Source organism: Panthera leo, chromosome B3 (assembly GCF_018350215.1).
Source record: "Panthera leo isolate Ple1 chromosome B3, P.leo_Ple1_pat1.1, whole genome shotgun sequence".
NCBI classification, from domain to species: domain Eukaryota; kingdom Metazoa; phylum Chordata; class Mammalia; order Carnivora; family Felidae; genus Panthera; species Panthera leo.
Window position 1 is genome coordinate 65423613 of NC_056684.1, and position 15208 is coordinate 65438820.

Here is a 15208-nt window from a genome sequence, read left to right on the forward strand (position 1 = left end):
TCTAAGTGAGATCCACTTCGGAAGCGCACACTAGTGGCGCGCGCGCACGCACGCGCGCACACACACACACACACACACACACTCTCCCTCCTGGCGACATCAGACAACATCAAACACCCAAACGACTCCTCCCCACTTCCTCCCTCCCAATTCCATCGCGGCCCCCAGAGACTCTCCAGGGTGGCCCTTGTCCGCACCGCTTGGAGACAGTGCTGAGTTAAGCTGATCTCTTCTTGTCCTGAAAAAAATAAATGTTGACAAGGGCGCTGGATGTGCACAGGGAAGAAAGTACCAGTTAAAAATAACAAAAACAAAAACAAACAAACAAAAAAACCTCTAGGCCGGCAGTGGTACGATTTGCACAGCCAGCTGCCCCTGGATCTTAGCAGAAAGCCCTCAGGAGCGCAGTAATCGGCTGGAAGAGGCATAGGGGCCCGCGGAATTAAAAGGAACAAAAGCAAGATCGCCATTCCAATCGTCCCCAACACGACCCCGTTAGGCTTGCGCCTGGTGTGATGGGAAAATGAACTAGAAGTAAGTTTGAAAAAAAAAAAATTTAGAAGATCTGAGGCTGTACCGTACTTTCCCTGTGGTTTTCTGCAGTTTTCCTCTCTGCGCTCTCCCTGTCCTCTTCATTCTCTCCCTCTTTCCTCGCTCGCGCGCGCCCGCCCGCATGCGCTCTCTCTCTCTCTCTCTCTCTCTCTCTCTCTCACACACACACACACACACACACACACACACACACACACAGTCCTCTTCCTCCGGCTCGGTTCCCCCCCCCCCCCCCCCCCCCCGGCCGTCCCCGAGGAGAACCAGGCTCGCTGATTTGCTCGGGTCCGCGAGGCTCCTGCCTCCCCTCCCCCCCACCCCCCGCCTCCCCCGCCCCCCCAGCCGGGGCCGTCCGATCGCACTCGCTGCATATCAGAGGCTCGGCGCGGCGCGCTCCTCCTCGCTCCCGCTCCCCACTCCCGGGATGTGTCTCCGCCGTACGACGGGCTATGGCCACCACGACTTCCGGGTTCCGTCATTTCGTTCTCCCGCCGCCGACCCGCGCCGCCAAACTGAGGCTCTTCTATAAGCCAGGCAGCAGCCAACCTGCCAACACCTACTGACACTCACTCATCTCCCAGAGAGAGAAAGAGAGCGCGAGAGAGCGAGCGCGAGAGAGCGAGCGCGAGTGAGAGCGAGCGAGCGAGAAAGAGAGAGAGGGAGAGACAAAATACCTACCAGGAAAGGGGGGGAGGAAGTCCAATTTTTGCAAACTATTCAATTTTTTTCTTGATTTTTCCCCTCTGCTTTCTTTGAACGATACTTTAAAGAGAGAGGATCATATCATAGATACCGCGGGGGCCAAGCTAAAAGAGGGGGGGAGGGGGGAGGAAAAAATTCAAGAAGCAGAAACCCCTCGCGGAGTTTTACTGGAAGAAAAAAAACGGGTCTGAAAGATTCCTCCTCTTCATCATCATCAACCATCATTCATTCACTACCTTGACATTCCGGGCTTTGATTGACAGCTGGAGTGGCAAAAAGCCATGAAACACGACAGTTCGGTTACATGTGGGCTGCTGACGGGCCGCTCGTAACCTTCAGTTCGGGGGCTTGACAATTTTTTTTTCTTCTTTTTCTTCTTTTTCTTTTCTTTCTTTTTTTTTTTTTTTTTTTCAACTGAGGGGAAGAGAAGAGAAAGAGGGGGAAAGGAGGACCGAAGAGGAGGAGGAGGGGAGGGGGGAGGAGGAGGAGGTGGAGGAGGAGGAGGAGGAGGAAGATCAGGAGGAGGAGGAAGAAGAGGAAAAAAGAGAAAAAGAAGAAATATCACAGAAAAAAAAAAAAAAACTCTTCGTTGTCTTGCCTGGGCTTTTTTTTCCCCCCCTAAAAATAACATATTGGAGAATTGGGAGAAGTCTTTTTGGTTTGGAAAAAAAAAAAAAAAAAAGGAATCTTCAGCCTAGATCACTTTCTTATCCGGACTGGGATATTAAATATACGACACATCCAGGAGTTTATTGGAGCGCAGACTGATGGCGCAAAGGGTAGGTTTAAATCTCCAACACTTACCTAGATATAAATCCTCTCTTAAGAGGGGCCTGTCCCGATGCCTCCTCTCCCTTCAACGCTGCTGCTGCTGCTCGCTGCTTGATGATGGCGGCCAGTATTTAAAAAAATAGCAGCAAAATTATTCATCGGCTTTTCCCCCCCGTGCCTCTGCGTGTGTGCGAGTGTGTGTGCGTGCGTGTGTGCGTGTCTGGGCGCGCGTGTTCCAGCGCTGTGCGAGCGGGCGGGCGGCGAGTGCGTGTGAGTGGTGTGTGTGCGTGTGCAATTGTTACACGCTTTCGCCTCGCTCCAGCTTTTACCCCAGCAGCGCGATTCCCCCGGTTCTCCTGCTGCCGCCGCTGCCGCTGCTGCGCCGCTGCCGCCGCTGCTCCCGCGGCTCGGGGCGGGCACGGGCTGCGTAGGAGCCGCCGCCGCCGCCGGGGCCGCCGCTGGGGCCGCGCTGCCGCAGCCGCTGCGCCGCCGCCTAGACTAGCCTGGGCTGCTTGTTTTGTCTCTGAAATTGACAAGGACGCAGGGAATCCGCTGCTAAATAATGTTTCTGGTAACTTTCACGTTATTCCCCCCCCCCTCCCCTCCGCTCCCTGCCCCCGGGGAGGCACTGGCCCCAGTCTTCCCTCGTCCTCGGCGTTCTCCTCCTGATTATTAGCGTTTTTCTTCTCTTTATTTTGTTTCATTTCGCCTTTTGATTTATTGGATCCTCGGGAGGAGGCGAAGGGGGGTTAGGGGTGGGATCCGGGGCTTCCTTCTCACACTAACTCCACTTCTCCCTCGGTTGGCTCGCTATGGTTCTGCTGCCTCTGGCCCGAGCGGGACCTCCCGGCGCCCCCTCGGTCCCTGGCCTCACTGCCCCCTCTCCCTGCTCTAAACGCTGCTCTTGGTTCATACTTTTTCATTTTAAAATTTAAAAACATTTCCCCCGCAACTTTCAACTCGTTGTTTCGGCTGGTTTGGTTTCTGTGCGTTCAACTCGTGCTCGGTACTTTTCTCCTTTCTGACTTTGTTTTTATTTCTCTCTCTCTCTCTCTCTCTTTCTTTCTCTCCTGCCTGCCCCCGCTGCCCTTCGTCTTTCTCCCTCCACCCTTCCTCTATTCTTTCCCCACTCCTCTCCCGGCTCTCTTCTCCCATCTTCTTTTTCTATTCCCCCTTGGCTCTCCCTCACCTCCTGCGCCCCCCTCCCCTTTGCCGGGTTCCGACAGTACGATGAGCTGCCCCATTACGGCGGGATGGACGGAGTAGGGGTGCCTGCTTCCATGTACGGAGACCCTCACGCGCCGCGGCCGATCCCTCCGGTTCACCACCTGAACCACGGGCCGCCGCTCCACGCCACGCAGCACTACGGCGCGCACGCCCCGCACCCCAATGTCATGCCGGCCAGCATGGGATCCGCTGTCAACGACGCCTTGAAGCGGGACAAGGACGCGATCTATGGGTAAACCAACCGCCCCCCCCCTCCCGACCCAGCATACTGTTTGTGAGTGCGAGTGTGTGTTCGTCTCTGTGGGGGTTGAGGGGATGGTCGGCTAAGTGGGGAGTTGTTTCTGCGGGGGGGGGGCTGTGGGGGCGGGCGGGGGGGGGGGACCGCTTGCCTTCAGAAAGGACAGAGAAGGGGGCCTGCTCTTCTTCGCCTGAAGTGTAAATCCCCGAAAGATAAAGCCTCTTCCACCCCCATAGCCCAGTCACTCCGGACCCCACAACCCAGAGTGACTGAGTCCTGAGAATCTTGCCAGGGCCTTCTCCCCAAGGACGGGATTCCTGGCCAAAGGACGCAGAGCTGGTCCTTCCAGGCCCCCTAACTGAGGCCTTGACGAAGGAGAAAGTTTCCTGCCGATGAGGAGCAACTTTGTTGTTTTTTTCCCCCCTCTTCTGTTTCCTACCGAGAGTCTGGGAGTCACTAAATGCAGCTTGAGCTGGGATCAGGGCTGCTTCTGTCGGCCAGGAAGTCCTAATCACCCACTTCTTAATTCTCTGTAAATAAAGGGGGTAGACCTTGAAGTGCAGCGGGGTGGAAGGGACTGCTGCTTGCACAGAGCTGCTCTTAGGAGGAGTGAGGGAGATGGCTGGAAATTCCGCGTTTTATATCCTGAGAGAATTCGGACAGGGATGGCGGTGCCCGGTCCAAAAGTGTACCTCTCGGGCTCTCCCAGTTGAGAGTAGGTGGGGAAGGCGGCGGTTTGCCGAGGGGAGGGGACGGCTGGTCAACGGCCACGGAGCCTGAAGCCAGAGGCCGCAAGCATCCCGAAGTGGAGCTAAACCGCCCGGAGGAACACAAAGGGCAGACGCGCACGCACGCTTCCAAGTTTTAACACTCGATTTATTTGTTTTTGCCTGCTGGAGAAATGTGGTCTTTGGAAGGAAGCTCCTCGGCGTTTAACATTCCTATTATTTTGGCCCCCACGCCCGGGCTTTACTAGAAGTAGAGCAAACAAGTTTATAAGGCAAGGGGGTAGAGAGGTTAGAAGAGGACCCTCTCCGATTTAGATTTAGGAAATGCCACTTCGGGCGTCTATGTGGGTGAAGCCTTCGGCCTCCTTCGAAATGACCATTAATGTGCAGAGCTAAAGCAATTAAAAAAAAAAAAACCCGTAGTGTTCCATTCTTGAGAGGTCAGGGCTGGGTATGGGGTTGGTTCTGCGGCCTCTGTAGTATGGGGATTGGGTCTGGATCAGCTCCGGGCTCCAGACTGCCTGAGCTGCTCGGATGTTTCATTATTTCCCACTGAGGCTCTTCTTACTCGGTGGGCTGCAGTGGCCAGGGGCTTCTCCCACCAGACCTGAGGGACTCCTGAGCTGAGGGAAAGGGCCAGGCCGTTTTTCCTTTCTGTTTCTGGCCCAGGCTCGGCTGACTGAGGAAGGCTTGTAAAGTGTGATGCGTGCTTGTTTTATGAAAGAAGGAATCCGAACCCTCCAAACTTGTTGATTACAGTTCTCGCTCCTTCCCCTCTGCACCCCGTCTCCGTGTGTGTGTCTCTGCGTGGCGCTGCCCGTTAGGCACCCGTTGTTTCCTCTGTTAGCTCTGGTCTTTGAGAAGTGCGAGCTGGCGACCTGCACTCCCCGGGAACCCGGAGTGGCCGGCGGAGACGTCTGCTCCTCCGACTCCTTCAACGAGGACATCGCGGTCTTCGCCAAGCAGGTCCAGCCTTCTTGACCCACTCACCCTCCTGCAGACCCTCACCACCCCCTCCCCTTTCCTCAGAGCTTTACATGAAAGAGGAGGAAAAGGCAGGGACACCCGATCTGTTCCTCTGGCCCAGTCCGAGCGCTACGCCTCCTCCCCATCCCTGAGCCTGGAGGCGAACTGGAAGCGGAGATAAATATGGGTGTTTGTTTTTCCCCCCAGCCAGGAATACAGGGGCTCGACCCTCGAATTAAAGTTGACCTGCTCCTAATCTGGGGCTTGGCCTTTTCCCCGCCTGCAGCTACTAGAACAAGAATTGGGGATAGGGGTGGTGAGGAACCCGAGAGTGCCTGGGAGGGGAGGAAGCTGGGCGCCTGGTGGGGTGGTCAGTGCGGGCAGTAAGGTGAGGAAGGCTGAGAGCCACTGTCCCTTAGAGGGCTGAATAAGAGGGTACTCGGGCCTGGAGCAGGGCCCTGAATTTCCAGCTGCAGCTCAGCATTTCCGGGTACCCCTTAATGGGGCTAGGAGCAGGAGGCCCAGTACTTTTTCAAGCAACCGCACTATTTTAAGGCACTAGTTTGTGTCCTGTGTTTTACCAAAGCCTCTCTCCTCTTCACGGCTGCTGACTCTCCACCTTCCCCACTCATGCAATTTAGTCCGTGACAGGGATTTCCTTCTTTCAAGTTGGGCTGGTAATTCATGTTGACTTTCCCTGCTTCTTCCAGGTTCGTGCGGAAAAGCCACTTTTTTCCTCAAACCCAGAGCTGGACAATTTGGTAAGGCTCACGGTTTCTTCCCTTTCCCCAGCCTGGGCCCCTTTCCTTGCCTGGAAGCACCCACTTTCCCCTGGAGCTCCAGGGAGTTGGAGCAGAACCCTGTTTTGAGGCTCCAAAGTGACGGGGGGAGGAGGGTGGTGAGGGGGAAGGGACCAGTTTTGAGCCCCTGAAAGGAAGAGGGGAGGTAAGGGGTGAGGGGTGGTTGTAGGGGAGAGCAGAGGCCAGCGAGCAGCAGGCGGGGACACAGCGCCCCGAGTGTGAGCAGTGGATGAGTCCCGGGTCTCGGCCGGGGAGTGAGGCTTCGAGAAGTGAGTTATTTCCTCTCTTTGCCGGGGTAGGCAGCCGAGCCCCCAGCAGCTAACCCGAAGGAAGTAACCGCTGGCCCAGCGGAGGGCGGGCGGGGAGTTGGGAGGTGTGTGTGTGTGTGGGGGGGGGGGGGGTCCTGGGGCAGGCCCGCGCAGGCCACTTTTAGGTGCGATTCTTTTGCTAATTTGCACAATTTCAATATTAAAAGTACTTAAATCCGCTCTCAAAGGCCCTGCCTCACCATTCATCTTGAGTATTTCCTTCTTTAGTAAGGACGGGTTTTGCTGGGTGTGCTGTAAAAAGCTTTCTCTCTCCGAAGCTTTTTTTTTTTTTTTTTTTTTTTTTTAATTTGGCCTGAGGTCGAAAGAGGGGACGGTTAAAGACTCAGGCGGAGAAGGAAGGCCTGGCCCTAGGAAAGCAGTCCTTCCAAATAGCTCAGTGAACACAGGGGGCAAAGATATTAGACGCCTCGGCTCAGGTTGAGTCAGATTCCTACCCGTGGCCAATGAGGCAGAGATGATCAGTAATCACTTGGTTTTTCTGATGATTTCTTGATGTGTGGGTTTTGCCTGGCCACTTGCCTGTTTCTTCTCCCCAGCTCAATTCCCCCACCACCCCCCACTCAGGGCTTTGAGTCACAGAGCCCTAACTCCACACTCCAAACTTTTCTTTCAGATGATCCAAGCAATACAAGTACTAAGGTTTCATCTCTTGGAGTTAGAAAAGGTAAGCAGGGAATGACACTCCCTACTTTGATTTAGCCACTTCCCTCTCTCCGTTGAGTCGGGATGTCTTCTGCCAAATCTCCAGGCTGAGGCACTGAGCACCTGGAGGTTTTGAGCAACTTGTTACTATGTCCTTCCTTCAAACTGCTCCTCAACCCAAGGGCTCAGAGGATGGGTGAATTAGGACAGCTCTGCTGTGCGCCACCACCCCCCCCCCCCCCGCGCCCTGTCTTTTTCCCTAGGCATTCAGGATTATTTTGAAATGCAGCAAACCATTTGTGTTACTGGACATTCAGCCTGCTTGCGTCTCTATTAGCTTAGCTCACCCTCAGACCAGAGTGCGCATTAGGTACACGCAGGGGGAAATCATCCTCGCTGGGCTGTCTTCACATTGCTCTCCAGCTCAGTCACTTTCCCCTGGAAACATATGAAACTCTTAGCTTGTTGAATCGCAAATGCCAATGCTGTTCCCAGTTCCAGCGTTCTAACATTTTGATGTTATCATCAGATTGGATCCCCCCTCCCAACCCCACCTCCGGACTCCCAGTCTGAACCCAGTTATTTCCAGTCTTGTTTGTACTCCCTTTATTGTGACTTGTTGCTCAGGGAAGTCTCCCGAGAATAATATCTGTTGCAACAATTGCTCTATTGTTTCCTCGCCTTCAAGTATTACACCCATTAATTAGAGTTAGTTTGGAAGAGGTTGCACTGTTGCTCTTTCCAAATGTAACCCTGCATCCTGATTTTTTTTCCCTTTAAAAATGAAACAAAACAATAACAACAACAACAACATGAGCTGAACCTTCCACCATGACCCTCCCTTTAGGTCCACGAACTGTGTGATAACTTCTGCCATCGGTACATTAGCTGTTTGAAGGGGAAAATGCCCATCGACCTTGTCATTGATGAAAGGGACGGCAGCTCCAAGTCAGATCACGAAGAACTTTCAGGCTCCTCTACAAATCTCGCTGACCATGTAAGTCTGAGAGCCCTTTGGCATTCTTTTGAGACTACTGGGCATAGCATTTTTAAAAAAGTTGTTGTAACATTTAGCTAAGCTCAAACTTGGTTTTCTTGTTAAGGGATTTGGTCTCTTTGGGGGTCTTTTCTCCCTTTCTCACCACCTCTGCCACACCTTTCATCTTCCTTTGCCCTTTGCTGCCCCCCCTTCCTTATTTATGTGGAGAACCAAAGAAACCAGGGAGTTGATAGAGTGATTTGTGCTCTTAATGTGTAAAGTTTCCTGGATTTGGTGACTTGAGTGTTAGCAAATTGTCTGTTTGATATGGTGACTGCTGCCTTTTCTGCTTTCCCAACTCTGTGTAATCAGTGCGGCAGGGACCCAGAGGCAAGTCGGCTAGATGGACAGGGTGGGGGAGAGAGCACTGAAGGACAAGAGAGAATTGGGGAGGGAGGGCCAACTTCCCAGTCCCTCACAGAGATGACAATCCTGAGAATTATTGACAATCTTGCATTGCATTAGAAAGGAAAGAAGGAGTGAACACACTACAATTCTCTGAGCTTTTGCTCTATAGAAACTTATTGTCAGTATATGGACTTATTGCCAAGTGCCTGAAGCATCTTTATAATAAAAGACAGTAACTTTGATGAAACAGTTATTAACAATGTATTACAGAAAGCTGAAGGGAATTGCGATTGAGTAACCATAGGTTAGTGGTTGAATTTTAACACTTAAACAGTTGGTGAATGAAGACAGAGTATAGTAAGGAGTGACTGTGTATGTCAGTCTAGGAGGGGAGATTTCTTTCTATTCTCTGTTTTTAATCCTATTTTGGAACCGATCTAGGGAGCCTGATGCTTAAAAAAAAAAAAAAAAAAAAAGGAAAAAAAAAGCATATGTAGTGAGACTGAAAATTTGAAAAAGAAGCAAAGAGAAGAAAGATTGCAGCTGGTAGGAAAGGCAAGAGTGGCGAGGTTAAAGAGTGGGTGTGAACAGCAGTTTATTTATAGGAACTCAAGCCTGGGGTGGGGGACAGGGTGTCTATAGATTATATTCAATTGAGCTTACAACCTAAGTGATATAGGCTATAGTCTAATAACTGGCTGGCTGAAATACTAATTTAGCATGTTGTGGAGTTAAACAGCTTTGAGGCTTGAAGGCAGTTTGTACCATTACCACAACTGTCCACCCCCCCCACCCCCACCCCATTCTTGGTTATTAAGAGGAATGGGTTGAGAGGCCTGGAGAGTAAACCTTCTGTGAGATTCTTTACCTTTCCCCTACCTCCCCCCAAAAAGTTTTGAAAATATACAGGCATACATTTTAATTATTAGCCTTTGTACTGTATGGAAATCCAGCCTAAGAACAAAAGGAAAGAAAGAAAGAAAGAAAGAAAGAAAGAAAGAAAGAAAGAAAGAAAGAAAGAAAGAAAAAGAAAACCTCAGTCCTGGTTGTCTAGTTCTGAGACAGAATAAATGCTATGACATTGAAAGTTCCTGTGCCTGTCTTTACTCTTGGCTTTTCCCATCACAATGGGGGAACTTTGGGGGGCTCTTTTGTATTTGAGTATATTAACGAAAATCAAAAGGGTGCAGCAAGCAGCTACGGAAAGTTTACTTGCTGATATGTGGCATTATGACGTGTGGCTGTTGTCTATAAGGCGAGACACCACCTTAGAAATATTTGTTGTTGTCGTCATTTGCTTATTTTCATAGCTTCCTCTTTCTCAGTTCATATGCATTCTGCAGTATTGGGGGAATGAGAAGGATATAGTTACCTGATTTGTAGAATGAGAGGTTCACAGTTATCTGCAGCCCAAAACGTTTCTCTCGTGACATTTATGGGGGTCTCGACTACTTGAGTCTCTGGAATAGCTTCTTGGCAACTGTTTTCGATGTATGGAACTAGAACATGCTGATGTTTACACAGAAGAGATAAGATAAACTAGGCTGTTTAGAGGATTGGCTGATCGACAGTTCCAGTTTATGAAACTATTGTAATATTTAAATTACACTCAAGTAGTCAGTGGTACCTAAGAGGATAGTGCTTTAATAATTTAACAATCATCATCTTTGGATAAAAGAGTCAACGGTAACATTTGTTGCTCCTCTTTCAGGCCCCCAATCAAATAAAGATGACAACTGATTTATTTTGAACCCACGAGGGCTTGCCACCTCATTGGGCATCATAATTTAAAGCCTTCTATTTCCTAGAGATCTGAACTATAACATTTTTACTTTAGCCCCCTGCTATTTGTTTTGAAAGGAAGCAATAATTTGTTCCACCAGCACACCGAGTGGGAAATGGCGAGGTTTGCTACCGACTGGAATTTTATGCGGGAGGTGAGAGAAAACCTTGGAGAGTTTTCACCATTTTTTGATATTTTTGTGCCATAGGTAAATTGATTGTATTCATTAGCAGGCATCTGCCTACAAAGTGAATTCTCTTAGTTTCTGCCTCTCCTGCCAGCGCGCTCTCCCTTAACCCCCCACCAGCAAGAAAAGGGAAAATACCGTAGAACTACTACCTGAAAAGTGGTATGAGGGGAACATTTTCAGCATGTAAATGTGTCCAATTTGAATCTCCAGGTTTATTTTTTCATTTGCTTTGATATGCATATTTAATACATTGCCCCAGGCTGGATCTCATTTGGTGCATGCTGGTGCAGGGGTGATGATGAGCCACTTCAGAAGGACTGAGACAGCGTGTTGTTTTCTCTGTTTTATCTGTTGGCCCACTATTCTGATCTACTGCGCTTCCTCATGGTTTTATTTGCACATGAAATGCCGAGAGCATTTCAACTTATTGGCTATGAATAATGACAGCTAAAAAAGAAGTGTAGTTTAATTTGTTGTGTGCCAAGGTTTCTCTTGTGGAGGTGACAGTTTGTGACAGCTGTTTGACACCCCAAAACACATACACCTCTATACTTATTAAGCGGTATCAAGCTGCATTGTGTGTGTGTGTGTGTGTGTGTGTGTGTGTGTGTGTGTGTTTAAGGAAGGATCAGGCAAGGAGAGAGAGAGTGAAAGAGAGAAAAGAAAGAATAAGTGTGTAATTCTGTGTAGTAGAAAGCAGAGGGACAAGCGTCAGGAACAAAATATTAGGTGCCAACCTAGACTTCTATTTTCTTATTAAAAAATTTGAAAATAAAACTGAATGAAAGTACTTGCTACAAATACCTTGAAAGCAATTATTTTTGGCAGACTTTTAGGAATGGGTTTTATATACGATTCCACAGTGTATCAGGCTGTTGTCATGCTGATCTCACATTCTGTAATTTTATGTGAATAATCTGATGTAACGTTGATAAAAAGACAACCATAATGTCTTAACCTTTTGTACATTACATCCGTTAAAGATACTGAATTCGTTCATTTATTATCGAGGCTTACATGATGGGCATAATGATAAAAGGAAATTTGGAATTAAACAGAAGATAAAATTTGCAACATTGGCTCCTGTTTTGTTGTTTTTAATAAATTCATAATGAATGCTTGCGTTTTTATATTCTAGTATAGTTTATCTTATTTTCTTATTAAACGTAATAGTAATTATTATAGGTAGGGAACAACTGTTAGAGTATTCTTTGGAATAATGGGAAGAAGTAAATAAGATAGTGAAAGGAAATGGAACTCTATATTTCAGCTGCAATTCATGTTAAGTTTCCCAGGCATCCAAATTTATTATGTTTAAAATAAACATATCAAGAAACAAATTCTTTTAAAAAAAGACAAAACTTTCAACTTGAAAACTGTTATGGAAAATTCATGCTTTTCCTGGTCTGTAGTGTTTCTAAATAATAGGTGATCTCCACATTTTCTACTTTACATAATTTTAGATCAAGTCTTTAGATCCAGTGCAGGCTAATAAAATCTTTCTTTAAGTTTACGTTGAAAGATATTACGTATCTTTAGATCAGCATTAGATAAATGAAACATATCTGTTTGAAATACATTCTCTGGGCCAAGGTCCATTTGCCTGAAGTGCATATTATTATTCCTGATTAATGTTCGTGAGGAACTACATTTTACTTATTTATTATTATTTGTTTAGGTGAATTAAGTATAGGGAAGAAAATACAACTGTAGCTGTTAACAGTTAGTGACAGGTGCCTTATTGGCTCTGATAATATGATACATAAAAGAAAAACATTTTAATTTCTATGTTGAAAGCTGTAACTTAACTGAAGATATGCTGTTTTTTTTCTTTTGCATCTCTGAATCTATCAAGTTATTTTTTTTCTGTGTATACAGTTCTTTTAAATGGGCTAAGTTAGAGGGGAGTCTCCCCGAACCTTGTCCCTGACAGAATGCGGGCAAGTGTCCAGACGTAAATGCTATTAGTACCTGGAAATCTAGCAGGGATTAGGCGGTGAGGAAAGGGATAGGTTTAAGTGATTGGCCTATAGGATATCAAAGGGGAAATAATGGGATTTGATAATAATATTAATAATACAAATGATTTATTTTGTCAGATAGTTTCTTAAGTTCTAGTATAGGATTAGACCTTACTGTGTGTTACCCGAGGCCTCTAGGGACCCATTCCGGAAAAGTTCTCCCTCCAAGTTCTGTCCACCAACTCACCATGGCTGGGGTCATGGGTTTTCTGTTGTTATTGTTGTATAGCTTCTGAAGGTTGATAGTTCCTATGTCAATTTCCATCAAAAATAATTATGTTATTTAAATCCCTTTGGTTGAGCAGCTGAAGTATGTTTTCAGTGTAACTGTAATGAGATGAAATCAAACAAAGGTGCCCTTGACAACCACTGACATTCACGATCAGATTAAAATTTGGATATTTTAAAAATTGATTTTGTATTTTTTTCAGACTGAATGCTTTATGGAATATTCCAACGCAATTCAAAATTATAGGAGACATGTTCTAATATGATGGCATATCAACAAAATAAGAAATTTCTCTCTTTTCTAAAAGTTGATCCATTTGATGGAGGAATCCATTTTTTTTTTTTTTAATTTTGGAATTTGTTTTTGGAATTTGCAAAGAGCACTTGCTACTACTTTGAGAGTTACTCACCTATTAATTCCCAAAGCTCAGTGGAGGGTGGAAGCAAGGAGCTGAGGGAAAGACCCCAGCTCTATTTACATTTTTAAAGAGGGAGTCCATGTTCTGAAAGCATGCGTGCTTCTCCTGAGTTCTTGTGTCAACTTTAGAATAATGAAGTTGAAATTCCAACATTTTTTCAAACCATACAATTAACATTTTAACTTCTGTAGGCTTGCATGCCTGATGACAGGAGTCTTCATCTGATTTTAAAAAATAGTAATTTTTGCATAATGTTAATTAGGAGCTACAATATCATAAAGTGGAAATATGTAACATATTAGTTGTGTATACCGATGCAAGCATATCTTGCCTTTGTTGTTTAAACATATTGAGCCAAATTAGTTTTGCATGCTTAGTTTGCTGGTTAAAATGTCTTTATATATGTTTGCTCTTGCTTTCCACCTACAAGCGCATATTCTGAATTACTTTACCGTATTGTCCAAGTTCATGTATAATTTTTGGCTTGGTGTTATAGATCGTGTTTTAGTTGTATAGGTTCTAGAAAATCAAATGCTTATTGTAAATATTTTTTAATAATAGAAATAAGAAGTAGGAGTGACCTTATGGATTATCTTGCCTAACTTCTTAATTTTAAAGAGATAAAGGAAACAAGTCCCAGGGAAATGAAGTGCATCACTTGCTTAAGGCCACATGATCAGTTAGAGGTGGCACCCTAGTGACTTAATTCGAATCTAATGCTTTCTCCCCTATACCACATCCATTGATTCATCTTCTCGTTTGGGGTCTAAGATGAGTTCCAGATTATTTTAGAAAGAATGTGTGTGTAGTATGGCTTTTCCCCCCCTCGAATCCTAATACATTTTACTTCCTCATTCAGTTTTGTATTTGTTTAGAAACGCTCATACATTTTGTTCCATTCTTTTTGCAATGTGAGAATCATGAGCTTTGTGGAATCATTTAAACAGGGCAATCCTACCAATTCACCAGGACTGATTAAGTATTTTCCTATGGGCAGGTCCCCACAGAAATGCCATAATGGTGTAAAATGTTACAATTTCCACCATATCTGCAACTTCAACAAAAAAGGCGTACATATGTTTTGCTTCCTATGCCCGGAGACTCCTGTCCTCTCTGTGCTCTTTCCCAGATTTAGCAGAATTCAATGATGGTGCTAAATCATTTTTTTTTTTTTTTAATTTCAAGGGAGAAAACACTGGCAGAATTGTGTTTTCTAGGGAAAGCTGTGTGTAAATGAGAAACAGAGGAGAGCAGCAGAGTGATCTCCTGTGGCCCCGCTACTACAAGCTCTCCCCATCTTGTCTCATGCTTTTATATTAATTACAACTTGCATTATCAGCTGTGAGTCTGTAGCCCAGCAAATAGAAAATACTGCCCCTGGAGACCTAGCTTCTTGTATCTATTTTCCATCTCCTTCTATTGTGCTCCACTCAGTATTCACTGCTTTTCTCCTGCTAACACTGCTCTTTAACGCAATTACGTAAGAGCAAGAAAAGTACCGTATTTGACTCCCAATTATTAAAGCCACTGGGAATAGAAACATGTTCACTCCTTGCCCTCGGGTGTCTTCGTGATACTTTGGCTGAAGAACAGGACATACATAGTGGAATGCATATACTTGAGTGCTCACCCCCACGCATGCACTCAGAGAGCATTTCTCTTTCTTTTCCACATACATCATGTGTTTTACATGCTTTCGTATGCCACTTCGGTTTCAAGATTCACTAAACTTCTGCATATAATTTGGCAGAAAGCCAGGCAGTTTATTCTTGAAGGATGTAAACTTGGAAACTATCTAGGGAGGGAAAAAAAAAGAAGAAGAAAGAAGTTGTGATACAAACAAATATTTCAGTCTAAAGAAAAAAAAAAACAGTGTTATGGGTAAAGGATTACACTTTATCTGTCCACATAGGTTGTAATTTTTTATGACCAGGAAGGTAGCAATTTTTTATGGACCAGATTATCAGTATTTGTCATGTTTGCCATTTCACACGCCTTGCCCCTCCCTGTCTCTTCTCTCAAGAGAAGTCCCCCTGGGTGATCGAGTCACCCTGGTGTAGCTGAATGTGAACAACTTTGTGGAGCTTCTCAGCCCTGAAGCCCTGGAGAGATACATCTGTTTTTCCTACTTTCAACTTAAATGAATGCCAGGGTGGGTATTCCTTAGTTTTGATCAGACTCCCAAACGAGGTCATAATACTTGAGACATTCCATATGGAAACCCAACA

General features: G+C 46.3%; 1 protein-coding gene across 7 annotated transcripts in view; it reads left to right on the forward strand.

Annotated features, from left to right (window-relative positions):
- Window positions 1-1810: 1810 nt before the first annotated feature.
- MEIS2 (Meis homeobox 2) overlaps window positions 1811-15208 on the forward strand; it is a 207957-nt gene continuing 194559 nt past the window's right edge. For 4 of the 7 annotated variants that reach the window (XM_042942464.1, XM_042942467.1, XM_042942468.1 and 1 more), the window contains exons 1-6: window positions 1811-2030; window positions 3249-3481; window positions 5040-5181; window positions 5892-5942; window positions 6924-6974; window positions 7800-7949. In XM_042942464.1, coding sequence (XP_042798398.1) covers window positions 2019-2030; window positions 3249-3481; window positions 5040-5181; window positions 5892-5942; window positions 6924-6974; window positions 7800-7949 — 639 coding nt within the window. In that variant the 5' untranslated portion in view covers window positions 1811-2018. Of the gene's footprint in view, window positions 2031-2514; window positions 2594-3248; window positions 3482-5039; window positions 5182-5891; window positions 5943-6923; window positions 6975-7799; window positions 7950-15208 lie in introns of those variants that run through there. The other 3 variants (XM_042942466.1, XM_042942469.1, XM_042942471.1) reach the window with 1 other exon arrangement.